The 27,787-nt window shown below is 46.9% G+C and overlaps 1 protein-coding gene across 4 annotated transcripts; it reads left to right on the top strand.

Moving 5' to 3' along the window:
• The first annotated feature begins 201 nt into the window (after nt 1–201).
• On the top strand, nt 202–27,329 carry SLC14A1 (solute carrier family 14 member 1 (Kidd blood group)). Of its 4 annotated transcripts, XM_089305197.1 has the most exons (11): nt 204–544; nt 654–785; nt 4,057–4,208; nt 7,250–7,406; nt 7,966–8,155; nt 10,755–10,883; nt 13,611–13,803; nt 16,790–16,937; nt 19,516–19,650; nt 25,564–25,613; nt 26,419–27,329. In XM_089305197.1, exons 4-11 carry the CDS (start codon nt 7,271–7,273, stop codon nt 26,590–26,592), a joined length of 1,155 nt encoding a protein of 384 aa, XP_089161323.1. In that variant the 5' UTR covers nt 204–544; nt 654–785; nt 4,057–4,208; nt 7,250–7,270; the 3' UTR covers nt 26,593–27,329. The 4 variants fall into 4 exon arrangements, with proteins under 4 accessions (XP_089161324.1, XP_089161323.1, XP_017199630.1 ...); XM_089305198.1 differs by lacking the exon at nt 4,057–4,208 and having other exon boundaries at nt 202–544; XM_017344141.4 differs by lacking the exon at nt 654–785.
• The last annotated feature ends 458 nt before the right edge of the window (nt 27,330–27,787 follow it).

The raw sequence follows: 27,787 nt of genomic DNA, 5'->3' as shown, positions 1-27,787 counted from the left end.
ACACCTGTCCTCCCACCATTCCCTCAGGCCTCACACCTGTGCAGAAACTGTGTCTGGTGCAAGAAAATTCCACCTGAGGAGCCTTCACCTGCTCCCACTCTGCCTGACCCGCGGCTTTTACTGAGTGACACCGTGTGGATCCCTTTTGGTTACAGATCTCCCAAAGTCACATCAGGGTGAGGGAGGGGGCGGGAGGAAACAGCGTGGACAAGGAAAAGATGACTGTGAGTAGGATCCTCACTGGCCAAAGACCTCACAACGCCGTGGAAGCGATGGCAAGGCACTTGGCACCTGATCAAGAACAGAGGAGAGAGAGAGGCAGCAGGTCCTGCAGCCAGGGGACCAGTTCCCCAGCATTGCTTTGGCACCAGAGCCCGAAGTGGGAGGAGAAAGCCAAGTGCACGGATGTGCAGAGTGGGGCTGTGGGTATAAAGCCGCTGGGTGCCGGCCCCTGGCACTATCTTTTCTGAGACACTCGCCTTCTCATAGAGCCCAGCAGGCCTGTATCAGCCACCGCCTTCTGCCGGGGGGAGCCAGCTGCAGTGTAAGTGCCCTCTTTTCTAAGAAATTCCAACGGATCGCTCTGTTTGGGGCTTGTCTTCTACATCCTAATTTTTGCTCTTTGTCCCTTTTTCTCTTTTTCATGGACAAAGAGCTCTCACGTTGTTGGGAAGGTGTAGAAGCAGCAGGTTGGTTCTGATAGACTGCAGAGCAATTTCCCACAGCCACAGCCTCCTTTCTGGCAGCTTAGGAGCAATGGCTTGACCCCTGATGTCAGCAGCAAGGTGGGAGCCGTACCTGAACCGAGGTGCAAGGGGGGGTTTCGGCAGGGTGTCCATTGGATGAGCTGAATGGCTCTGAGCCCTTCAGTGCTGTTAAAGTTCCAGGCTGCGTCCTGGGGACAGCTGGGCTGGAGACAAGCACCTGTATGACTCAAAGGGGAAAGCAGGGGAACTGGGCATGGCCCTTCCGAAGCCTGGGTTTATTATGGACCTTTCTGCATGTGCTGTCTTGTTCAAGGGAGGGCGCCGAGGGGCCCCCGGGGGGAACTAGTCAGTGGAACTGGGCAGCTCCCACCGCTGCACCTTCCAGCATGTGGATTCTAGAGGCAGTGTGTTCCATGCAGGGAAGTGCTCCACTTGGGAGGCAGGAAAACCCGACAGCATGTTCCTCGTCTCCGATTACACCTTTAAAGGAAATTGAGCAACTCCTGGCATTTAAACTCAATCCTCCCCCCTCTGAAATAAAGACTAAATGCTGAACAAATGTCAGTGCTGAGTCTCCTTGCATGTTCAAACTCTTTCTTCCATATCCATACCCAAAACTCTGCTGTTTTTAAACTGATCCCTGAGGCATGGAAAATTGAATATTTTCAGGCCCCTCTAGTTGTACAAATTTCTAATATGTGTTGACAAGAGAATGAGTTTGTGTTGCCAGGGCGTATCGGGGCCAGCACTATGGTGTAGCAGTTTAAGCCATTGTCTGCAGCACCAGCATCCCATATGGGCATCAGGTCACCTACCAGCTGCCCCACTTCCCATCCAGCTCCCTGCTAATGTGCCTGGGAAAGCAGCAAAGCATGGTCAAGTCATTGAGCCTCTGCACCCACATGGGAGACCTGGAAAAGCTCCTGGCTCCTGGCTTCAGCCTGGCCCAGCCCCAGCCGTTGTGGCCTTTTGGGGAGTGAATCAGTGGATGGAAGACTTCTCTCTCTCTCTCTCTCTCTCTCTCGCTGTATAACTCTGACTTTCAAATAAATAAAAATCTTACAATAAAAGAGAGCATATCAGTTGATTGACATCCTGATATCGCCTTGTACTAAAATCAGTAATGGTCTGCGCTCTGCAAAGTGATTGCCAAGTCCTGCTGGAAAGCTCTCCAGGTGCAGCTTCCTGAATATCCGGGGGATGTTAAGTTCAGCACAGGCGCAGGCATGCAGGCAGGTGAGGCAGGCTCCCTCGGAGGCACAGGGAGATGTTTGTGTATCAGAGAGCAACTGCTTCCAGCCAGTGCATCAGGTGCAATGGGACAGCAGGGCCCACTACTGTTGTTCAACCCCAACCCTACGGTTGTTCCAAAGCCATGGTGAAGCGAGGCTGTGTCTCCTCCCTCACTGAGCTCTGGCACTTGCTACAGACCCTGGCACATAGAAGTTGTGCCTTCACTGTGACTTGGATGGAACGTTCCTGGCCCCAGACTGGAAAACAAAGAACTAGCAGGGCTCACCTGTTCTGCAGGGGCTGCCTCTGCCGGCTGCTTGCCCGGGGAACTTGCGGGGGCCCCACTCGGAACCTCTGTTTCCTCTGAAGGCTTGAACCATGTGGTCTCTAAAATCAGACCAGCTTGTTCTCAAATTGGTCTCTTGGCTCTGAAAAATGCACTGAGTGATTGTTGAGCTCAAGTTGTGTTCTCTGATTTGTGTGTGATTTTGGTGAAGGGAAAGATGGGCTAAGGGCAGGCATCTACACAAGGAGAGAGTGACAGCCCCTACTGGCCTTTTTCTTTCCTTTCTTCCCTCATTCTTCATTCTTTTTCTTTCTTTCTTTCTTTCTTTCTTTTTTTTTTTTTTTTTTTTTTTTGATAACCTAATATGAGTTCTACCCTTGGGTTTCTTCATGGTGTTTTTTTACCAAACAAAAATATTTACTATTATGCAACCCTCAGACACATCAGTTTGTTCACACACACAGACACAATCACACACACACTCACGTTTTTCCTAAGACATGTCTGAAATATTTTCCACAATTGTGAATTTTTCCAAGTCACTCTGGTAACATTTTCAGGTCTCAAACCAAGCCAATATAAGAAAGTAAAAATGAATACAATGGAGAGAAACACAGAAATGCCACAGATACGTTCTCTGGAACTTCTTAAGGAAGAATGATATCCTTGGATGCAGTGGAAGACATTTTAAAATGGGAAATTTATTTAAAAAGAACAGCTATCTTTAATATATCCAATTAAGACTTGTTAGTAACAACATGTTGTTCAGTATTTAAAGGCTCCCACCGGCACTGTAGGCAGCGGCTTTACCTGCTGCATCACAGCACTGGCCCCCTAAATTCATGTTTAAATACAAGCAGGGAAAAGCCATTTATCCATCTCTGGGGCTGGGCTTTTGCTGCACCATAACAGGTATGGCTGTTGTCACGATAGAAAACAACCTGCACCATGCTTCCGTCTCACTTTTAAGAAGGAACAAGCTGAGGCCACCCGTTGCCTCGGTGCTGCTGGTCCCCATGGAACCCTTACAGTTTGTCCCCTCGCTTTCGAAGCCGCATCCTGGCCCTCCAGAACCAGTCTCAGACCGGCCAGCCTCCTCCCAGTGCAGAAACAAGCGGAGCAGTACGAAATCCACGCAATGGGCTCTGCTAGGGTGGTTGAGCACGGCTTTCTGTTTGCTTCAGCAAGATGAGCACTCCGTTTCTGCAGTCAACTCCTTGTCTCCCTTCCACCTGCAAATTCTTCACCCATGCGGAAGGACTTGTGGGGCCACATCTTTCCTCTCCAGGAACCCATTGTGTGCCTTCCTGCCTCCCCGTGCTCAGTGGAGCCAAGATATGCATCCTGCTGAGTCACATATTTTCGTCCTTCATTATGCATGGAGAAAAAGCAAGGATAAAGGGTGATCTTTGGTGGCTCTGGTAACACCGGTGGAGGTCCTTTTTGGAAGACCCTGTTTGGAAGTGAAGTTGGTGAGGCCAGGTGCAGAGACTTCATCTCCAGGCTAAGCTTGAGCCTGAAAATGCACCCCAAGGCCGGGTGCGTCTCCTTTGTGCAGCCTCCATCTCAACAGACTGGGGTACCTGCTGCAAGCTCTGCTGTGTCTTTTTGGAGCAGACCTGGGGAGCAGAGTCAGCAAGCTCTTCTGAGCCATGCAGCCCCGGGCTGAGCCAGGGGCACGTGGCAGTCACCTTAGTTTCGGGTCTGGAACTTTGAACTGGGGAGTTCTGACACCCCCTGGAAAGGCTGGGAAAACACAGTCTGGGGTTTTTTAGATTTCTCCTGCTTCTATTTTATTCGAGTTCCTTTTCTTTCCTTGCCCTCTCTTAGTTGAAATGCAATAGCCTACTCGGTCGGGATTGAGACTTGAGCAGCAGCAGCCTTGCATTGCCTTCTCACATAGGATGTGTGACTTCTTGAAGCTCCCTGAAGACACGCAAATGCTCTAGCAGGATAAAATTCTACTAGAGTGAACCCCAAGTGTAAGTTATTGATTTCTCCTCATCAGTCTCATGCCTGCATTCTGGAGCAAGTAATCGGGGCTCCCAGAGGCTCCATGCGAACTCAGCAGTGCAGAGTCGATAGCTCCTGAGACTCTGGAACTGCAACTGCTCTCTACTCAAGCGAGGAGGCGACCCTCTGTCTGTGCCCTGCCAGCCCTCCAGCCCATCCCGCTCTGTGCATGTTGGAGACGCACGCTGCAACCAGCCTTCTCTAGGCTGGGCTGTGGAGTCGGACGGTTTAACCTTTACCTAACCTCGGGCGGCTCATCGGAGGACTCATGCCATTCAGGCTCTCGATCACGTCCAGCCAGTTACATTATCGGGTTTCGGATCTGTGTCTCTGGAATCTCTGAGGTGGTGGGGTATTAAAAGCCCTCTAAAGTAAATACAAACATGACCTTGTTTATTCTGGGGTTTGTTCCTGTAGCTGATGGAAAGTGCCACTTTCAGGTCTTCCCTGGACCCTGCCACGTTTAAGACCTGCTGCGTTCAGCTCCAGAGATTCAAGGCGGTTGTCTCAGGGCTTGTTGCTGGGCTGAAGCTCCATGCCTCTCAGACGCTGGGGTGGCTTTGAAAACAGGCCATTGTAGCTGAGGAAGGAGCTTAGCAAGCTCCTGAGATTTAAAGAGGAAGATAACTGGAAAAACATGATAGCTATTGCTTGGCTTATGAAATCAAAGGCAACTCTTTGTAAATGCTTAATTATCTGAACAATTTACAGCTTTAACTACGAAACCAGCTGAGCTCCATATGGCCTTGGTTTGGTTCCTGACTTCCAGCAGTTTTCAATTTCAGAATGTCTTAATGCAAAGATTCATTGGAAGTCTCACACATGTTGGCTTCTAACATTGTTCTGCCAAGACAAAATGACCCGGGTCTGGAATGCTTTGTATAAACAGCTTCTACTTTGGGCAGTGATTAATGGTTCCCCATTGTTTAAAAAAGCAGGATGGCAAGTTGGGCAGTGAAGTCATGTAGCGGAAATGCAATTGTTATTCAGTAATAAATCAGTTACCTACATTGATTTCTGTGCTAGAATTAACAGATGCCAAAACTAGCATCAGGATTAAAACAAAGAGAAAGAAATGTGTTATCTGCTAATAGGTACTTGATGACTATGGTAAATGGAACAATTTATCATAGATGAAGCCCAAAACAGCCCCGAGGACCCCTTGTTCACAGCCTGGCCACGAGGAGAGGATGAGCTAGTTTATCTGTGTGGTTTTTGGGTGTCTCTTTGGGTGTCACAGTCTTCTATGACTGTGGCTTCAACACTCCGCAGTTACACCTTCTGGGGCCTGATGGCTGATGGGTTCCCCTGCTTCCCACAGAGCTGGCTGTGCTATGGGCTTTTCTGCACACTCCAGGTGGTCTGGCCACTGTCTTTTCCCCTCTGCCTACCTCTGGGATTACGTCACTGGGATTTTTGGTATCTGCCATCGGCACCATGAAACTCTCATTTTACCATGAGAAATGCACAGTCCTGTAGTAAACCCAAGTCATGGTATATCTTGGGTGTTTTCCTAGAACCTGCTTACCTGTATCATGCCCTGGACATTCTTACACCATACAACCCTGAGGTTACAACCCTGGCTTTGGCAGCTTTGTCTACATCCACCTGTCCTAGTTTCCCTCCCTTTGTCAAACATCATGCTTACCTATTTTAAGATATTTAAATAATAAATTCCAAATGTAAAAAATATCTGAGGCAGTTGCGTGTAGACTAAATTCAAGCAATCTTGAACTTGGAAGGGGCAAGTACCTTAAACTATGTCAACACACACTGACTGCTTTTTAAATGTCTTGCCTTTTGAACCTCCCTTTCAAAACTCTACATCATTTTTTTTAAATTTCCAAGACAAGGCTGCTTGTCTTGGAAAGTGACTGAGCCAGCGCCGCGGCTCACTAGGCTAATCCTCTGCCTTGCGGCGCCGGCACACCGGGTTCTAGTCCCGGTCCAGGCGCCGGATTCTGTCCCGGTTGCTCCTCTTCCAGGCCAGCTCTCTGCTGTGGCCCGGGAGTGCAGTGGAGGATGGCCCAAGTACTTGGGCCCTGCACCCTATGGGAGACCAGGATAAGTACCTGGCTCCTGCCATCTGATCAGCGCGGTGCCGCGGCGGCCATTGGAGAGTGAACCAACGACAAAGGAAGACCTTTCTCTCTGTCTCTCTCTCTCACTGTCCACTCTGCCTGTCAAAAAATAAATAAAAATAAATAAATAAAGGAAAGTGACTGATCGGTCTGTATTAGGAAGCAGGCCATTTTGTAACCTGATGGCTTCCTTCTTGAATTGACAGCATGAAGTGGAAGACCCTAATCTTAGCTCTTTCTATATTATTATCTGACTCATTATGTTGAAATCAACAGTTTTCAGAATTGCTAACCAGACAGAGCTCCTTGAATGCAGGAAGTAGATGCGGAACAATTGCTTGTTCCACAAAAACTGATCCTTAGGAAATTAAAAGACCAGAACTAGGGCTGCTATTGTAGTGCAGCCGTTAAGTCACCATGCGGGATGCCCATGTGCCCTATCAGAGTACCTGGGTTTGAGTCCCACCTCTGCTGGTACACACCCTGGGAGGGAGCAGGTGATGATTCAACTACATGGGCCCCTGCCTTCCCTGTGGGAAACTCAGAAGAAGTTCATGACTCTTGCCTTCAGCCTGGCCCAACTCCAACTATTGCAAGCATTTGGGAAGTGAAAGACAGCTCATTCACTCTCACTGTCACTATGCCTTTCAAATAAAATCAAAATAGCTACACATTAATAAAGGGGAGGGGTGCAGGGCCAGAACCTTCTCATGGTAGCATGAGGGGCATTGATGACAAAGGCAGGGTAGGGGTTGGGTTATAATTCCCATGGGGATATTTTAGGAGGAAAACGGTGCTTTCTTTGTCCCATGGGACATCCTGGTCCAGGTGAATGCCTTTTAACTCATCTTCTGTGGCTACTGGCCCAAAGCTGGTGCCGATAAATATCCCCACTGAGAGGTATTCATGAGTTCTGTCCTTCCCCCAAGGAGACAGAAGAACAGCTTGCCATGGAGGATCTCCCCACTATGGTTAAACTGGACCACAGTGAAAACCAGATTTCACCATCTCGAGGCAGAAGATGCATCCCCAAGGCACTTGGCTATGTCACCGGCGACATGAAAGAATTCGCTGAATGGCTTAAAGGTATTTATGCTTTCAACTCTTGTAGAGATGAGATGGGTGGAACTCGGGAAAATGGTTTACTTCTACTTCTATCTTTAGTTATATTTCCCAACCTTTTGTCTGTTTCTTTACTCTGCAGTCTTCTACTTGCAATCTTCTAACCTGCAACCCTCTTCACACCTCTTTTTATGGCAACAGTGGTCAGAGCCAGAGTCTAACTCATATGACAGGAAGGCTTTTTGGCTTCATCCTGAATTTCCTTACTTAAAGCTAAAACTTTGCTATTGGTAACTCATTCCTTTGGCTTAAGCATCTGACCATGTAAGTGTGGTAAGTACCTTAGATGCTTTCTGGAGCTTAGATACCAGCAGGAGCTATGTTGAGCACAAAGAATCGATGTGCTCAGGGATCTGGGTGCCACTGGAGGGTCAAAGGGCTCAGAGAGAAAAGGCTTAAAGAAACAGCAAAAGTAGGTTTCACCTCCAGGGATGTTGACGGTTTTGCTCAGGGTGGGCCCTGGCATTGCACGGGAGCATGGCTCGTCTTGCATTCTCAGCTCTGCTCATGTCATCTCTTCCAGACAAACCTGTGGGACTCCAGTTCATCAGCTGGGTTCTCCGGGGCATATCCCAAGTGGTGTTCGTCAGCAACCCCATCAGTGGCATCCTGATCGTGGTGGGGCTCCTGGTCCAGAACCCCTGGTGGGCTCTCACAGGCTGTGTGGGTGCAGTGGTCTCCACCCTGACTGCCCTCTTGCTCAGCCAGGACAGGTAGGCACAGCTATCCAAGCCTACTCAGCTCACTTCTGGGACACGGGAGCCAACGAGTGACTGGGCAGCAGTGACAAAGCCACGCCCTTCCTGAGAGAAACAACCTTTATTCCACAGCACTCTGTATTTGCCTTTTGTCAGAGGTCAGGGAAGCACTGAGAGTCTTATTCTGAATCAGAGGCCAGTCTGAATGATGCCACATTCTCATGGCAGTGATGACCAGGAGAGATTCTAAAGGGGACCTTCTTCAATGATTGATAAAGTTGTTTGTCATCATCGTTTCATTTGAGTTCATGAAAAGTCTTAGTGGCTTAATAACGCCTTTATTGTCTTATTTCCATGGTTACCCCAGCAAACTTGTTTTCAAAGAGAGAGAGCAAAGGTCAGCCTAGTTCCCAGAGAGATGAATATCCAAATAAATTGCAAGCTTACACATCTGTCTTGGTAAGCATTCCTGAGTCTTCTGATGTATATGTTGGGTAAAAATATCATGTACTTTATAAATTGATTCGTCATTGAAGAACGGATGTGCTAACTCCCAGCAGAGGAGTAGGCAGCTCCTGACCACTGGTTCCTTCAGGGAGGGTGCCAGGCTTCCAGGTGTCCAGGATCAGTGCCTAAATGCCCAGTGGATGGCCACTGCAGAGCTACGCTCTTGTCCTACTTGCTGCAAATCACCTAGGGAGGCTCTTGGTGGAAGTCCGCAAATACTTCACTTTCCCATCAATTCCAGGGCCCAATCTGCTCCCTGGGGAGGGCGAGGCTCTATCTTGGGTTAAAGCCTATCCAAAAATGAGGGCCAAGAGAGTCTTCTCCATTTGGGAATGTGGTCTAGGACTGTGCCACAGTGAATATACCTCCATTGTTTTGTTCCAGGGAAACAGGGCCTGCCCCATTTTCCTTGTCAAGTATTATTTAGAAGTCAGGTCATTCAGGTTGAGCATCCCTAATCCAAAAATCTGAAATCGAGTGCTCCAGAATCTTAAACATTTTGAGCACCAACATGACACCACAAGTGGAAAATTCCACAATATTTTTCACAATTACCTTCAGGCCATATGTTTAAGTACATTTGAGATATAAATGAATTTCCTATTTAGACTCAAGTCCCATCCCCAAGATGTCTCATTATGAGTATGCATATGCAACTATTACAAACTTTAAAAAAAACTGAATCAAAACCCTTTTGGTTCCTAATATTTTAAATAAGGCATCCTCAACCTGTATTTATGTGTGTGTGTTTTCAAATCTATTTCTTTGTCCCTAAAATACCACATTAAAATGTCAATCCTATTTTAAGTGAATATATGTCTTCCCATTGCTTTGACTATAGCATTACACAACATGTAGATGTTGCCATTAATTTTCCACTGATCAAACCCAAGCATTAAACCTCCAAGTCATTTATTGAAAGGACAAGTCTTTGCAGAGCTCTCCACTGTCATCATGTGGAGTGCCAACTTCGGGGTCACACCAAGGCAAATTGCACCACCTCTCAACTGCCCTGAAGGATTATTTAAGGATACAAAGGACTCTTGAACAGGAAGTCCCACCTCTAATTCTCTGGCCCAGATGGATGTGTGACATTATCATGCCTGTTCCACTGGTGCCTCCTGGCCTTGTAGGAAGAAGCCCTCCAAGCCCCTGCAGTGAGCTGACTGTCTGCAGTCCCTCCCCTCAGGCCCTGTATTCAGCCTCGCCCACTCACTTCCCCATCTTCACTGCCCCGTGCCCACTGCAGACTTTGCCCTGGAGCTCGGGGCTCTTGGGACTCTCTGTGCTCCATCATGCCCAATGTTGCCAGCTCTCAGAGCTCCCTGGGGCAGGAGAGACCTGGCTCGTCTGCCTTGGGGCTAATTCTATAGAAATTGTCCCATTTCTCATGCAGAACTTCTAGTTCCCAATTATGAAATGGGAACAATTTGAGCCAGAGTAGAAATGTACCCATTGGCTACCCTTTAAAAGTGAGCTGGAATACTGAGCAGAAAAACAGACCTCAGAAAGAGAAAGGCTAAACATGTACACCATTAAATGGAGTACTTTGCCAAGTTAAAAAAAATAGTAATGTTTTTGCAGTAATTTGGAAAAATATATATTTGGACAACAAACTAGATGCACAGGAACATGGAAATGCACGCTAAGTTGGAAGATCAAAGACTCTATGAAGGTGAAGTTACAGTCCAGGAATCACCAAGAAAGCAGACATAGGAAATAGTTTCACATGCTAAAAGCCCAATCCAATAAAGAGGCCCTTAATGATTTAAAGGAAATAATAATACATTTCTAGAGGAAAGGTTACAAGCAACAGGGCAGATTGCCTTACCGATCCCCTCCCTCCCTCAGACACTGCGACCTGTCTTTAGCTGTGACAACCTGTGGAGGGTGGCTCTGCACATGCATTCTTGTTTCCATCTGGGTTAACATGTATTACATCTTCATGTTTTTATTACTATCTATATGATGCTTACACAGACTTTGAAATAGATTTCCATACGTAGCCTCCTTTTCTAACGTGAGTGTGATCTGGAGGTTACAAGTGTTGTTTCTGTGCAAGTCCAGTTGAAGTCCACCAAGGAGACGTCCATGCTCTTGTCCCCAGGTCGGCCATAGCAGCGGGGCTCCAGGGCTACAATGCCACGCTGGTGGGAATACTCATGGCTGTCTTTTCAGAGAAAGGAAACTATTTCTGGTGGCTGTTATTCCCTGTATCTGCTGTGTCCATGACGTGGTAAGTGACACTTGGTTTTTAAAGCAGCTTTGAAAAACTTGTACAGGGAGATGGGATAGGAAGTTATTATTATTAAGTATAGAGTTCAGGGTTTTTTTTTAAGATTTATTTATTTATTCAAAAGTCAGAGTTACACAGAGAGAAGAGAGGCAGAGAGAGAAAGGTCTTCCATCCGGTAGTTCACTCCCCAATTGGGCACAACGGCCAGAGCTGCGCCAATCCGAAGCCAGGAGCCAGGAGCTTCTTCTGGGTCTCCCATGTTGGGCTTGGGCCATCTTCTACTGCTTTCCCAGGCCATAGCAGAGAGCTAGATCAGAAGTGGAGCAGCCGGGTCTCAAACCAGCACCCATATGGGATGCCAGCGCTTCAGGCCAGGGTGTTAATCTGCTGCACCACAGCACCGGCCCCTAGAGTTCAGTTTTTCAAGGTGAACAATATTTTGTGAATGGGTAGCAGGGGTGGTTGGAGAACAATGTGACTGTGCTTAATGTCATACATAGCTAAAAATTGGTTAAAATGCTAAATGTTTTGTGTATTTTGCCACAAATTTTTCAAATACAAAGTTTTCAAAAAACATAGATTCAGATTATGTCCACTGACAACAGAAACAACTACTTGCAAAGATGCATGTTTTTTTAGAACCAGTTGTTTGGCCTTATGTCTGAGCACCCTGCGTGGCCACCAATCCCTTCCTTCATCCAGAGGTTCTCAGCTCTGGATGCACAATGACACTGCAGCCCTGGGAGCACCAGAAGACAGTGGTGCTGGTGGCCCCCACACACACCTCACCCCCACTCAACATTCCAATGTGACGGGTCTGCGGTGCCCCCCAGATTACTTTAAAGTGCAGCTGAGGCTGAGACCCACTCCCTACACCGGTGGTTCTCCAACCTGGATGCTTTCAGAATCATCTGGGGAAAAAAAAAAAAAGGCCGGCACCCGCAGCTCAGTAGGCTAATCCTTGGGGCACCAGCACACCGGGTCCTAGGCCCGGTCGGGGCGCCGGATTCTGTCCCAGTTGCCCCTCTTCCAGGACAGCTCTCTGCTGTGGCCCGGGAGGGCAGTGGAGGATGGCCCAAGTGCTTGGGCCCTGCACCCCATGGGAAACCAGGAGAAGCACCTGGCTCCTGGCTTCGGATCAGCGCAGCGCGCCGGCTGTGGTGGCCATTAGAGGGTGAACCAACGGCAAAGGAAGACCTTTCTGTCTGTCTCTCTCTCACTGTCCACTCTGCCTGTCAAAAAAAAAAAAAAAAAAAAGACAGAATCAGCTGGAGACTTTGTTGAACACAGATGGCTGCTCCTTCTTCCCGTGGCTTCTGCTTCAGGCCATGTGGATGGAGCTTGAGAATGTGCCTTTCTAAGGAGTTCCCAGGTGACACTGATGTGGCTGGGAAAGGGCCCCACTTTGAGAATGACTATGCTTACATGAACTCTGCTGACACCCTGCATGGGCCCTCTTCAAGAAAATGTTTTACTGAATTCAATCCCTTCTTTAAAAAAAGAAAGAAAAAAAGAAAGAAAGAGGGGCCGGCGCCCCGTCACACTAGGTTAATCCTCTGCCTGAGGCACCAGCATCCCATATGGGCGCCGGTTCTAGTCCCAGTTGCTCCTCTTCCAGTCCAGCTCTCTGCTGTGGCCCAGGAAAGCAGTGGAGGATGGCCCAAGTGCTTGGGCCCTGCACCCGCATGAGAGACCAGGAGGAAGCACCTGGTTCCTGGCTTCGGATCGGCACAGTGCCGGCTGTAGTAGTCATTTGGGGGGTGAACCAACAGAAGGAAGACCTTTCTCTCTGTCTCTCTCTCTCAGTCTATAATTCTACCTGTCAAATAAATAAATAAAAATCTTAAAAAAAAAAAAAAAGGAATGAAGAAAGTAAAAGCCTGAATCCTCCAAACTAGTGTCTAGGTGGATATTATCTGAATCTTTTTCTGGAAGCAAACATTTCCTTCTTAACATAGCATATTTAGAATGCAAAATACTACTATGCACATAGGAGATGTCCAACCCTCTAGGGACAGTGTCTAAGGGAGGGCCATTATCCTGACTGCACCCACAGGTGTGCAGAGGACCTGTGGGCAGAGCCAAACTCTCCAGGAAGTGTCCTGGCACCTGTTTAGAACAGGCTGAGGGTAGGAGACCTGGTATGCAGGTGCCTACCCACACTTCCTCCCACAACCCAGGAAATCTGCAGTTCTCATCTTAAAGCAATGCTTTCTGATTGAATCAACAAGTGAGAGAGGCATAAAGAGCCTGAAGATCATTCAATATAATCCAAAGTTTATAGGCATGGGAATTGAGGGAAATGTTTGCCTGTGCTCACAATAGCTCAAGGACATAAACTCTGTCCCCCTGCCTGTAAGATCTTTTTTCCTCTGACACACACTCCACCTGCATCCTTCCTTGAACAATTATCTCTCTTTTCCTCACATAGATCCATGGAAACACACCTGAAATCACACACACCCAGTCAGATGGTGGTCGTGCCCTTCAGGGAAGCACCAGCCACGTGATCGAGAGGTGTTATACAGGGGCCTTCACTGTGTGATAACATTAAATGTCTAAAGTATTTCAAAAATGTTCCTTGATCTATAACTCACTCCACGGGATGACTTTTGCCTTCATTTAGGGTTTGTCTCTGATAGGGTTCACCCCAGCTTCCTTCTGTGGCAAGTCTGCCAACACAGCACTTTAGACATATGCAGATTCTTCTGTTCTGTTCTTTTCCAGCCCAGTCTTCTCAAGTGCATTGAACTCTGTGTTCTGCAAATGGGACCTGCCTGTCTTCACCTTCCCTTTCAACATGGCCTTATCAATGTACCTGTCAGCCACAGGACACTACAATGCGTTCTTTCCAAGCACGCTGATCATACCTGTAGCCTCCGTTCCCAATATCACCTGGCCTAACCTCAGTGCCCTGGAGGTAAGAAACACTGTCTTGCTCCCTGAAGACACCCAGTGTCCTCCTGGTTAATTATGTGTGGGCATCAGAATCTTCCAGATACTCAGCTCTTGGGTGGACTCTCTGCCTTCCTTTTGCCACCTAAAGCATTTGTTCTACTGCAGAGTTCTGGGGTCTAAGGGATTACTTTGAAAATTACTTTTGTCAGAGCTAATGCGCCCCCTTCCCTGTTCCTAAAAATCCACAGCACTAACTCCAGAGTGTAGCTCGCTGCAAGTCAGAGCTTCTGGGAGCTCAGCCTCTGTTGGGACAGTATGACGAGGACCAGCCCTTGAGGCAGGCAGCCCTGGGCCTGAGTTAAAGCTACCATAATGTGTTTCCTCCATGCAAAGGAACCAAATGCTGACTCTTAGAGCTCTGTCGGGCTTGTTCTTATGATATCTCAGAGCGCATGGATGACCACTGAGGGTTCTCAAGCTTCGGAAGGCACCAGAACCACCTGCAGAGTTTTTAAATTCCAGAACCGGCTGCCTCTCAGACCCTCTAAGTCACCACCCCGAGGGGAAGGGCTTGCGCACCTGCACTCACAAACTTCCCAAATCCTGACCGACTGTGAGAACCATTGTGTCACTGGATGTACACGGCGTTGTGTACCTCTTGACAGACTGGCAGAGGGAGCACGCATTTTTAAAAACATAGCGAACCCAAACCAAATCGCAGCTCTTTCTGTTGGTGTTTATTGAATAAATCTGTTTAAGCTTTCCCTTGTTGGGAACAAGCGAACACTTGAAATCAGAAGAAAACCAAAGAAGTTACCTTCTTTAGTGTGCAAGAGTAGCTCTCCCACTACAGATTATGCTGCACGCTTTGCTCTGCTCTTTTCTGAGTGTTCAGAAACTCCCGGGGAGCTCAGCTGGCCTTTCCTTGAGCGTCCTGCTCAGAAAATGAATGGGAGCATTTTAGAAATAACTTGGAAGGAAAATCAAAGACTTATTAGAATTCCCCATGAAAAACAATATTCTACTTTCCCCATGTGATGATCATTGCCTTGAATCCCTTACTTTATGATATTAGTGTCTCTGTTTTCAAGAAAAAAATAGTATATGTGTACATGGCAAAATGTTAAAAATTGTTAAATTTTCAAACAAAAAATAAGCTTAAATAAATTATAAAATAGTGTCTATCTAGAACTGCCCTGCCTCTTACAATAATTAGCTCCATGTGGCTGTTTAGATTTGGATGTAGAGTAATTAAAATGTTAGTTCCTGAACCTCTCTAGTCACATTCCAGGTGCTCAGTAGCCACACGAGGCTAATGCCTACTGGACAGCGCAGATGTAGACTATTCCACCATCACAGAAAGTTCTATGGGACGGAGCTGGTCTGGGGTAGGGCTAGACTTGTCCTCTCCTCTGACGGAACCATCAGCACACTGTTTCCCGCCTCACCCAGCCCTCTACCCCTTCCTCCCCCCTCTTAATTCCCCCCTCCTGCTACCTGAAAGACAGCTCTACTGCCAAGTTCTGAGGTAAAGCCTATGCAGTCCGCATTGATTAGAAGAAACAGGAAATGACCTTGTGGAGCAGGGGCTGGAAGAATCCACTGCCCATCTTAGGGTAGATTCAAACTCACAGCCTGGTCCTGTGCCCTGAGAAAGGACCAAACCAGCACGGAGAAGCCAACATTATATCCAGACTAATGTAAGAAGGAAGAGAGCAGTGCCTCCCATTCTAACACTGGGGCTACTTCCTTTGGAAGGTTCTTGCCCAGGGGAACCCCATGAGCTAGAAAGGGTGGAGGGGTGAGAGGAAGGGGTGAGGAAGGCGGCTTTCAGTAAGTCAATGACCTTGCTCCAGAGGGAAATTTCACAGGTCATTACGCCTAATCTGGTCCTGTTATAAGGAATCCGCATGTGTTCATTTGAGTCAATCCTGTGCTTTCCTGAGAAATACCATAGTGTGAACACATAGCCAAATTCAGGCCTCAACCACCAAGTGGAATTGTGACATTTGCATGAGTTTTTAGGTTTTGAAGCTGGATTGATAATTGTCCGTAACTGCAATAAGCTAAAGATGTCTTGATTTAAATTAATACATGTTCTAGTCAACAACAAAGGGCGAATACAGTTCTGATGCATGAGCTTACCTGTCATTGCTTCTAAATTGTGAACAAGATTCAACTTGGCTTCAGGGCTTTGGCCTGAGCACAAGGAACTGAAGGACGTGGTAGCCACAGTGTTCCTGTTAGTCACGGGGAAGCATTGGTGATAGCCCAAAGTCCAACAAGTGTATATTGTGTCCCCTGCCATCCTCAGAGAAAGGCTTGGCACCCTCGGAGCCAGGAGCGGTGAGGCCACACTGGGAGCTAGTCAGCAACCAGGACCAAGTGTCGGGGTGAGAAGCAGAGCCAGTGAGTGCAGGGGCAGTTTGGAGAAGGTGGGCTCAGCAGGCAGCAGGAAAGGACTAGGATATCCCTGTTGATAAAGCAAAAGAATGGCCGGGACTGGGAGTCTCCTGTAATCAAACAGAGAGGAAATTTGAGCACTTGATACCACTCATCTGAAAGAGAAGGCACAGGCTGCCGCCGCGGCTCAATAGGCTAATCCTCCACCTTGCGGCGCCGGCACACCAGGTTCTAGTCCCGGTCCAGGAGCCGGATTCTGTCCCGGTTGCCCCTCTTCCAGGCCAGCTCTCTGCTGTGGCCCGGGAAGGCAGTGGAGGATGGCCCAAGTGCTTGGGTCCTGCACCCCATGGGAGACCAGGATAAGTACCTGGCTCCTGCCTTCAGATCCGGCCATGGCGGCCATTGGAGGGTGAACCAACGGCAAAGGATGACCTTACTCTCTGTCTCTCTCTCTCACTGTCCACTCTGCCTGTCAAAAAAAAAGAAAAAGAGAGAGAGAGAGAGAGAGAGAGAAGGCACGCCAAGTCTAAAATCACGTTGTATTAGTGTGTGAGTGTCCTGTGGACTTCTGTTGTGTGGCCTCATTTCTGTGATTCCTTTTGCAGTTACTGAAGGCTCTGCCAGCGGGAGTCGGACAGATATACGGCTGTGACAACCCGTGGACTGGGGGTATTTTCCTGTTCGCCATCCTCCTCTCCTCCCCGCTCATGTGCATACATGCTGCCATCGGATCTTTGCTGGGCATAGTAGCTGGTAAGCCTAAGACCCATCACCAACTCTTGAGCACCTGCTCCATCCCACATCACTGTGGACATATTCTATACCCCAGACCTTTCTCTTTTTTTTAAACTTTTATTTAATAAATACAAATTTCAAAGGTACAGCTTTTGGATTATAGTGGCTGCCTCCCCCCCCGTAACCTCCCTCCCATCCGCAACTATAACTCATACTCCCTCTCCCATCCCATTCTTCATCATTTTCAATTATCTTTATATACAGAATATCAACTTGGTATATACTAAGATTTCAACAGTTTGCACACAAACAGATACACAAAGTATAAAGTACTGTTTGATTCAGTAGACAAAGGAACCGCTGAGCTAAAGCCAGCCCTAAAGTACTGTTTGAGTAGTAGTTATACCATTAATTTGCATAGTACAACACATAGTACAACACAAGGACAGAGATCCTACATGTACAAGTGTACAGTGACTCCCGTTGTTAATTTAACAATTGACACTCTTATTTATGACGTCAGTAATCACCCAAAGCTCTTGTCGTGAGCTGCCAAAGCTATGGAAGCCTCTTGAGTTCACAAACTCCGACCTTATTTAGACAAGGCCATAATCAAAGTGGAAGTTCTCACCTCCCTTCAGAGAGAGGTGCCTCCTTTGATGGCCTGTTCTTTCTGCTGGGATCTCACTCACAGAGATCTTTCATTTAGGTCAGGTGTTTTTTTGTTTTGTTTTGTTTTGTTTTGTTTTTTTGCCACAGTGTCTTGGCTTTCCATGCCTGAGAAACTCTCATGGGCTTTTTAGCTGGATCAGAATGCCTTAAGGGCTGATTCTGAGGCCAGAGTGCTATTTAGGGCATCTGCCATTCTATGAGTCTGCTTCTCATTCTATGAGTATCCTGCTTCCCATGTTGAATCGTTCTTTCATTTTTAATTATATCAATTATTATTAGCAGACACTAGTCTTGTTTATGTGATCCCTTTGACTCTTAATCCCATCATTAGGATCAATTATGAACTGAAACTGATCACTTTGACTAGTAAGATGGCATTGGTACATGCCACCTTGATGAGATTGATTTGGAATCCTCTGGCACGTTTCTAGCTCTACCATTAGGGGTAAGTCCAACTGAGCATGTGCCAAACTGTACATCTCCTCCCTCTCTTATTCCCACTCTTACATTTAACAGAGATCACTTTTCAGTTAAACTTAAACACCTAAGAATAATTGTGTGTTAATTAAAAAGAGTTCAACCAAAGGTATTAAGTAGAACAAAAAAAAATACTAAAAGGAATAAAATAGTAAGTTGTTCCTTGACATTTAGGACAAGGGTGATCAAGTCATTGTTTCTCATAGTGTCCGTTTCACTTCTACAGGTTTCCTTTTAGGTGCCCAGTTAGTTGTCACAGATCAGGGAGAACATATGATATTTGTCCCTTTGAGACTGGCTTATTTCACTCAGCATGATGTTTTCCAGATTTCTCCATCTTGTTGCAAATGACCTGGTTTCATTTTTTCATGGCTGTATAGTATTCTATAGAGTACATATCCCATAATTTCTTTATCCAGTCTACTGTTGATGGGCACGTAGGTTGATTCCATGTCTTAGCTATTGTGAATTGAGCTGCAATAAACATTAAGGTGCAGACAGCTCTTTTATTTGCCAACTTAATTTACTTTGGGTAAATTCCAAGGAGTGGGATGGCTGGGTCACATGGTAGGGCTATATTCAGGTTTCTAAGCAATCTCCAGTCTTCCATAGTGGCTTTACCAGTTTGCATTCTCACCAATAGTGGATTAGTGTGCCTTTTTCCCCACGTCCTCGCCGGCGTCTGTTGTTAGTTGATTTCTGTATGTGAGCCATTCTAACTGGGGTGAGGTGAAAGCTCATTGTGGTTTTGATTTGCATTTCCCTGATGGCTAGTGAATCCTGAATATTTTTTCATCTGTCTGTTGGCCGTTTGGATTTCCTCTTTTGAAAAATGTCTTTTTAGGTCCTTGGCCCATCTCTTAAGTGGATTGTTTATTTTGTTGTTGTAGAGTTTCTTGATCTCTTTGTAGATTCCCCCAGACCTTTCTTTTTTTTCTTTTTTTCTTTTTCTTTCTTTTTTTTTTACAGGCAGAGTTAGACAGTGAGAGAGAGAGAGAGAGAGAGACAGAAAGAAAGGCCTTCCTTTTTCCATTGGTTCACCCCCAAGTGGCTGCTGCGGCCAGCGGGTTGCGGCTGGCGCGCTGCACCGATCCAAAGCCAGGACCCAGGTGCTTCTCCTGGTCTCCCATGCGGGTGCAGGGCCCAAGCAACTGGGCCATCCTCCACTACACTCGCAGGCCACAGCAGAGAGCTGGCCTGGAAGAGGAGCAACCGAGACAGAACCTTCACCCCAACCAGGACTAGAACCCGGGGTGCCAGCACCGCAGGCAGAGGATTAGCCTAGTGAGCTGCGGCGCCAGCCCCCCCAGACCTTTCTTAAGGTCTCTGCTTCCATGGGTCCAACTGGAGCTTCTGGGCTGCTTACCATGATCCCACCCCCCCAGACCTCTACTGGAGCATCCTGCCTTTAGTCCAAAGCCCTGACCAACCCTGTCTTGCCTAACAGGACTCAGCCTTGCAGCTCCATTTAAGGACATCTATTTTGGACTCTGGGGTTTCAACAGCTCTCTGGCCTGCATCGCAATTGGAGGGATGTTCTTGGCACTCACCTGGCAGACCCACCTCCTGGCTCTTGCCTGCGGTGAGTATAATCATGCATCTACGCACAAGGGTCGCTCATGTCTATTGGGTCAAAATTAAGGAAGCAATAAAAAGGACTATATGAGAAATTAGGGCTGGAGTTCTAATTTGGGCTCCCTACTACCTACACGAGTGACCAGGACAAGTGATGCCTCCCTCTGGGAGCAGTAAAGTCCGCTCTGCTTGCCAACTGGCTGTGGCGTCTGCTGAGTTGTCTTAACCATTCTAAAATGTGTATGTTTCAAGGCAGAAACTTGATCATTTGGTGCAAGAAACTGAAAGGAAATAGCTCAAGCTAGACACGGCGCCATGACCCCTGGTGAAGCCCTTTGAGAATCGCAGTAATGCAGCTGTTCACAAACTTGAGCATATATCCAGACTTGTGAAAATACGGGCTGTCAGGCCCTGTGCTCGGTCTCGGATTCAGTGTTCCATGGGAGGGTGGGGGGAGCCGCATTTCCAACAAGCTCCAGGCAGAGTCCGAGTTGAGCGAGCGAGCGGCTGCTCGGGGAGCCACATTCTGAGTGCGGCTCCTTTCATCCTTTCTGATCCCCAAGATCCTACCCACACCCAGCCTGCCAGAGCCAGAGGTGTTTTGGAGACTTAGTGTATCCCTCTCATTTAACTGCTGGGGTACTGCGGCCAGAGAGGTTCAGGGACGTGCTACAGGGCATTGGTCAGTGGGGGTAAATCCAAGTCTAGAATCCACATTTTCCAGCAACTTTTAGAGTCACTCACACTCCCCAATCGGCTTCTCTTTTATAGCACTCAGGCCCTCAGGGCAGCCCCCTGGGTTGAAACAGACTTCAGGTGATTTGGATCTGAACAGCTAATGGCTTTCCCAGGCTGATTCTAAGGGGAGACATATTCACCCCCAGCGTCTGGTGTTGCTAATTCAATACAGGTGAAAGCATTTAAGAAAATATTCTAGAGTGGGGGAGGGGAAGTGTAATGTGGAAAATGGTATCTAGCCTAGTAGAAATACATCTAAACTCAGTTTATCACCAGACTAATCAGGCCAAGGAATCCAAGCAGTTATTACAATGTGGACCATGTGTCAGGAGAGTGGACTCCTGCACTGGCAAAGGGAGGGGAAGAACCAAGTGTTTTATTATTATTATTATTATTATTAACAGAGATCTCCCATCTGTGGGAGGTGAGAATTCTACCACTGAACCATCAATGCCCTGAGATCTTCCATTTGTTAGTTCACTCCACAAATACCTGCAGCAGCCAGGGCTGGGCCATGCAGCAGCCAGGAGCCTGGAACTCCATCCGCGTCTCAATGTGGGTGGCAGGGATTCCCAGTGTTGAGCCATCACTTGCTGCCACCCAGTGTGCACATTAGCAGGAAGCTGGATCAGAAACAGAGGAGGCAGAATTCGAACCAGGCGCTCTGATACGAGATGTGGATGTCCCTAATCGCAACTTAACTACTGCATCACATACCCACTTGGGACCAAGGGTTTCCTTGTTCACTTTGAGTTTTCCAATGCTGTAAGATTCACAAAACTCAGACTGCCGTGGGATCACTATTTAAACATCATTTGGTCTTTACAGAAACCCTACTATTTCTCCTAACAGTCCTGTCAAAGCTTTTTACTCAAAGCAAAGAGAAAGAGAGGGCAGATTCTGTGGCCACCTGAGCTCAATGAGTTAGAATCTTTTATCCTCCAATCTTCCAAGTTCTCTTCTAAGCTTGGTTTGGGGTTTCAAACCTTCATGTAGGGTGGATCAAGTGGCTGGGTCCCTGCCACTCACCTGGGAGACCTAGACTGTGTTCCTGTTTACTGCTGTCACCTGGCCTCACCCCAGTCATAAAGGGAATTTGGGGAGTGAACCAGGGGATGGGAGGTCTCCATCTACTAGTAGGTCTCTCTCTACTTCTCAAATAAAAATAAAGAAGTGAAAAAAATTAAATGCTAAAAAGGTTTACGTTGGTGCAAAAAATTCTAATCCATGCATAGCTTTTTCATAATGTACATTTTCCATAAATTTTTGGGAGATCCCTCATATATTTTTTTTCACCATTGTCTCTCTAGATGTGGAGGCTCTCTTCCCACTTCTAAGCTGCCACATACTCAGGTCCTTTCAGTGTGAGCCTTCAGGGATTCAATTTACTGCTGGGATGTTATCAGTTTTTAATTTTTCAAATCTTTTCCCTCCACTCCTTGCTCACCCTCCTCCTGGGATTTCTAGTATTTGACTACATGTTTCCATATTCACTTTTTTATCACCGGACATGGTATTTTCTCTCTCTACCCCTTCACAAGAACCTGCAGTGTAGTTGGTCACCCAGGCCATGTGTGGCTGATCATGTTGTCTACTGAGCTCATCCTGGCTGGTTCATCGATTAGCTTCATTCTTTGTGAGTTGTTCAATCTGTGATCCTTATTCTATGGTGTTTGCTGTCCTTGGATGTTGCCTTTCCCTGTCCTGGGAGCTTGCGTTGCCCTAGGGTTGCTAACTGGGTGAAGAGTGTCTGAGCGGGGAGCGGGAGCCCAGGGTTGAGCTGGCTTCTCTGTGTTGCATCTGAGGAGTCAGGAGAAGGGGGCACCACGGCCCAGGGCACAGAGCCTCTGCTTTGCAGGCAAGCCCCTACGCAGAGGCTTCCCAGGACAGGCACCCTGTTACTTGGAGTCATTTCAAGCAGTGCTATATCATCAACATTTTGGGTACAAAATATCCATGTGTATTTATTACAACTATTTATGGAAGATTCATTTCTAGAAGCTGAATTAGTACTTCAAAGAGAACGGCAATTTTAATTTCAATAGGTGCTCAAGTCACCGTTCCATAGGGCCTGTAAGTTTCCATGGCTACCAAGTGCCCATTTGTCCACTCTTGGTCGGTCCTATCGGATTTTTTTCATCTCTGCACATGAATTTCCTCCAGCCCCTCTGGTAAAGCCAATCTCACAAGTGAAATGCTTCAGCTTGCCCTCACCATCTTGATACTGCCAGACAAAAGACCAGCCTTGTCAGCCAAGGTAAATAAATAACGGACATGTAGTACAGTGCTGCTCTTGTGTTCGATCCAAACGTCTTTATCAGGAAGACAACCTAGGACATTCTGATAGTACCTGGCACTGCTGCCTTCCCCGCCTCCAATCAGAACTGCCTAACTGCCTGGTCATGGGATTTCTCAACTCTGTGATGTGATCAGTGGAACTGTAAACACATTTTGTATCTATTTCCTTTATTTCTTTCTTTTACAGCTTTTTTTTTTTTCTTATTTATGTGAAAGGCACAGCAAGAGAAAGAGAGAGATCAGTCTTCCATCTGCTTGTTCATTCCCCGAATGCCCCCAGTAGTCAAGGCTCTGCCAGATCAAAACCAGGAGCCCAGAATTCCATCATCTCCCACATGGGTGGCAGGGGCCCAAGTATTTGAGCCATCATCTGCTGCACGCCATGGTGCACATTAGCAGGAAGTTGGGTCAGAAACAAAGCTGGGACTGAAACCCAGGTACTGTGGTATGGGGTATGGGTGCCCCAAGCAGTGGCTTACCTATTATACCATAATGCCCACACCTGTACTTCTTTCCAATGGACTCACACATGGCAGTCTATTGGAAGAGACGTTATCCATGAAGAGCTGAAATCCAGTCTTGCCTCTCCTCTCCTTCAGTTAGCCAGAACACAACTGACCAAGGTATACAGAACTTCCTGTCTAATGCAGGCTCTCCCAGCCCAACTCTGAATCTTAACTGATGGGCACCTGAAGTCTGACTTATTATTCAGGACAAAAAAAGTAACCAAGAATGGGAGATCACTGCAGACAGCAGAACAGTATGAGACAGAAGCCTTAGAAGAACAACAAGTGTTACAAGGAGAGAAATGAAAATAAGCACTCCTATTTTCAGGGGAGAACTTGTGACAGAGCGAGTACTCAAGAGAGCAGGGACAGTGTCCCCGGTGCTTAACAGAGAGCCATTGAGTAGTTGTGGAATGAATGAATGAGATTGGCTAAACCAAGGGTGGAAACCTGCTTTTTTTTTTTTTGCCTTATTTATTTTGACAAGTAGAGTTATAGACAGTGAGAGAGAGACAGAGAGAAAGGTCTTCCTTTCCGTTGGTTCACCACCACCACCACCACCCCCCCCCCCCCGCCCCAAATGGCCACTACGGCCGGTGTGCTGCAGCCGCCGATCTCCAGGAGCCAGGTGCTTCTCCTGGTCTCCCATGCGGGTGCAGGGCCCAAGGACCTGGGCCATCCTCCACTGCACTCCCGGGCCACAGCAGAGAGCTGGACTGGAAGAGGAGCAACCGGGACAGAATCCGGTGCCCCAACAGGGACTAGAACCAGGTGTGCTGGCGCCGCAGGTGGAGGATTAGCCAAGTGAGCCACAGTGCCGGCCTAGGGTGGAAACCTTCTAACCCACACCACAGGCACTCTTCTGTTCAGAACAGTGTCTCAATCCCGTGGTGAAAGGGACATGTTTACAGCTGCTGTTTGTGGAAATACAGGATCTCGTTTGCAATTCCATCCCCTCCCTGTGAAGCACATTCTCCGTACTGTTTTTCTGTAGATGATGGAACTAGATTCTGAGATAGTCATGATTTTCAGACAACACATACAATGGCAGAGCTGGGATTTGAAACCAGCATTGTTTATTTCCAAAGACAGGCTCTTCCCTCGAGTATGAAACAATTCAGCTATCACTGAATTCCGTATCCTACTGAATCAGAAACTCCAGGTAAAAAGACATGATATTGGTAAAAGCACAGGTGTCCAGTAAGTGAGGCGCACAGAAGGCTGCCCACCATTCTCTGACACACCCCAACCTCCAAGAGAGCGGATAGGATCTTTCGCCAGACGTGAAGTCTAGATGGATAGTGAGGATGTCTGGCAGGGGGTCTGGTGGCCCAGGTGGCCATGCAGTCAATATATGCAGATCCTTCTCCAGGCTGCCCCCATGACATCTCAGGGCATCCCCGACGGAGCCCCTGAGTCTCCTCGTCACCCAGAACCAGGGATTGATGACCTGCTGTTTGAGACCTGTGTGCCTGGTGTTTTATGTCAAAAATCACACATACACTAAAACTACCTGTTCACACTTCCTCCACTCACCCAAAGTAAATACAAAGTAGGATATTTATGTATTGACTGGTATGCCAACCTCAATGGTACATGATACTTCAAAAAGTTTGTGGAAAGTGCATATAATGAAAAAGCTATGCACGGATTTCAAAATGTTTTGGCACCAAAATGAAGTTGCCTTTTAATTCCATTGTCCACAAATGTTGGGAAATAGCCTTGTATTTTTGTGGAAAAAAAAGTCATTATGGAGAGGAGTCCCAAGTTTGCATTGTTTTCTGCTGCACTTGGTATTATTGTCTTCTTATTTTTATGGAGCATGATTTTTTTTTTTTTTTTTTGGCAACTATGAATTCTAACCACTAACATGGGATTCCTAGATGCAATGAGAGCGTATAGAAAACATGCGAACCCAAGAAACATTTGTAAGTTGTGTTTTGATTTAGTTACGCTTGGGCAAAGCAACAGGGGGACGTTTATTTGCCAGAAAATCCTTTCTCTTAACTATTAGCAAATAATAACAACAGAACAGTAACCACAAAATCTTACTTTCATGAAGCACTCACTGTGTGCTAATCACCAGCATTATTTATTCCCTTTGATGTTTACATCAAGCCCAGGAGAGAGAGACTCTTATCACCCTCATGCACAGGTGAGGAAATGGAGGCTTAGAACAGAACTCACTGAGCTACTAAGGGTAGGAGCCAGAACTTGAACCCAGAGCTGCTGATTGAAAGCTCATACTTCGAGCCAGGGTGCTGGGCTCACTGGTGGAATGTGGAAGTGTACATTCCCAGCGATTAATATTGGAAGGCGGTCTTTCCTGCGGTTAAAAGTATATCTATGAGCCATTGTGCTTTTCTCTTCTTTTGTAGCCCTGTTCACCGCCTACCTCGGAGGAAGCCTGACAAACCTAATGGCCAGGGTGAGTTTGCTTTCATCTCAGCAGCTGAGTGGAAAACCCTCTAGAAGTTCACAGGGCAGGGCAGGATCCATGGTGATAACCACGCCCCGCCCTTCTGCAGAGTTTTCTGTCCTCTCTCACCCTCCGGCTTCCCAGCAAGCTTTAGTCTGAAGTCCAAGCAGCAGGCTTTGTTGCAAATGGCAGGTTTCCTGGTTTAAAAAATAGCAACACTTTATCAATAGCTTGAAAACCTGTTATTAAGTCCATAGTCTTAACTCTTGAGTGTCAAGAACCTGACATTAGAATGTCTTTTACTTAAACAGACCAACAAAAACAGGACCATGCAGTAAATGAGAAATCAGGACCTTGCAGCCTATTTGGAAGACAGAATGGAAATAAGTAAAGCAAGTATGCCCAAGGCCTAGACTGGGTGGAAGTCGTAGTCAGAGAGGTCACGAAGGCTGGACACACCAGAGAAGACCTTGCGGACGTGATGAGGGGTCAGGGGTCATTACCAGTTTGCTCAATGGCATCTGCTTGTGCTAAGTGTAGACCTCTGGTCCATGAAGTCTGACTGTAGAAGAGGGAGGGAAAGACATACGGGATAGAGACATAACACAATGGACCACCCTAGAGAATGGATCAAAACATTCCCACTGCTAAATGCTCTGAGGTCGTACACTCTGGACATCAGCAAGATCCAGGGGCGTGTCCTCAGCGACGCATCCGCCCAGGTTGAAGGAGCATGGGGCAAAGGGTAGTGCTTGTGTAGTTCGCTTTCAGATGGGCTCTCAAAGAACTCTGCGGCTTGTCTCCTCTTCCGCAGGTTGGACTGCCGGCCTGCACCTGGCCCTTCTGCCTGAGCACACTACTGTTCCTCCTGCTGACCACCAAAAACCCCAACATCTACAAGATGCCCCTCAGTAAAGTCACTTACTCGGAGGAAAACCGCATCTTTTACCGACAAACCAAGAAAAGGATGGTGGACAGCCCTCTGTGAGAGCGACCGCCACCCACAGCCATGGTCCTGAGTCATTTCCACCTGCCTGCTTCTCCATTTCATCCCCAGGTCCCAACAAACTGTTGTTGTTGATACTAACCGATGGGTGATGTGTTCTTAAGCTCATTTCCTATTTTTCATTTGGACTCCAGGAATATCTTCAAGCACATTAGAGCCACATCCAGCTAATGTGCTCTCATATAGAAGTTGAAACCCCTGTAGGGGTTGGCACTAAGCCTGTAAAGTATTTATAAAGTCAAAACGCTCCAACAGGAAGAGGAAGTAAACCAGGAGCTAATTATCTATATTTGTTGATGTCTCGGTGTTTTATTGGCTGGAAGATGTTAACAGTATTACAGATGAAGATCTGTGAAAACAATGAAGCCTGGAATTCTCACAGAAACAGGCTGTTCTTTTCAAATCAATGCATGTTACACATTAAAGCTGTGGTCACCACAGCAGGTGCAGCCTGGCCGGGCGCTGGCTCCCCAGGTCGTCAGCAGTGTGGCCTCCCTGCTCCACCATGTGAGTGTGTGTGTGTGTGTGTGTGTGTGGCATTCTCTAAGGGAGATAATTGGTTTTTTTCAGGCCCACAGAGCTGCAGGAGTAGGGAAGGGATTTTATCCATCAACATTATTCTGTAACTGTCACTTTTCTCAGAGATGGCAAAGGACTTTTAAAGGTAGAGTTTATAATTTTTCTTGTGAGAAAATATATGTTTTCAGTGAGTTGGAAAAGTTCCTGGTGTAATCAATGCCTAGACATGTTTATAAAATACTCAGCATACCTATTTCTACTCTAATCCCTTAGTTGATTCTGCGAATGCCACAAAGGCATAGTATCATCAACATCTAAGAGCCCTTAAAAGTCACATTTCTAACTCACTTAAGGATGACTGGAGGTTAAGGTCAGATTGTGTACAGGTGTTATTTTTAGAAATTGTTGAATTTGTGATGTTAAAAAAAATATTTCCTGCATACTTACAATATTCTCTCTCAGAAACCTATGGTATTTGAACCACCTAAAAGAAATAGATAAAGTTAAGGAAGTCTCCTGCTTTTCTTTTTAATTTAATAGAGTTCTAAGTTCTCTAAATGTTCTACGAGCAAACATGCTAATGAAGGCAGTGAAACTTCAGTACATACCCGTTCAGTGTTCTGCAGGTTGGAAATGTGAAACTTTGGAATCCTCAAGG

This window comes from Oryctolagus cuniculus, chromosome 10, assembly GCF_051225735.1.
Source record: "Oryctolagus cuniculus isolate XC-2025 breed Fujian yellow rabbit chromosome 10, ASM5122573v1, whole genome shotgun sequence".
NCBI lineage: Eukaryota > Metazoa > Chordata > Mammalia > Lagomorpha > Leporidae > Oryctolagus > Oryctolagus cuniculus.
Note: the sequence above shows the minus strand (reverse complement) of the source record. Positions and strands in the feature narration are given on the sequence as shown.

Bases quoted from the DNA above. Each gene is read 5' to 3' on its own strand.
- SLC14A1 (XM_089305198.1), top strand. From the start codon at position 7,271: ATGGAGGATCTCCCCACTATGGTTAAACTGGACCACAGTGAAAACCAG. The intron at 10,884-13,610 runs GTAAGTGACACT...GTTCTTTTCCAG, and splicing joins TCTGCTGTGTCCATGACGTG to CCCAGTCTTCTCAAGTGCAT. The intron at 25,614-26,418 runs GTGAGTTTGCTT...CCTCTTCCGCAG, and splicing joins TGACAAACCTAATGGCCAGG to GTTGGACTGCCGGCCTGCAC.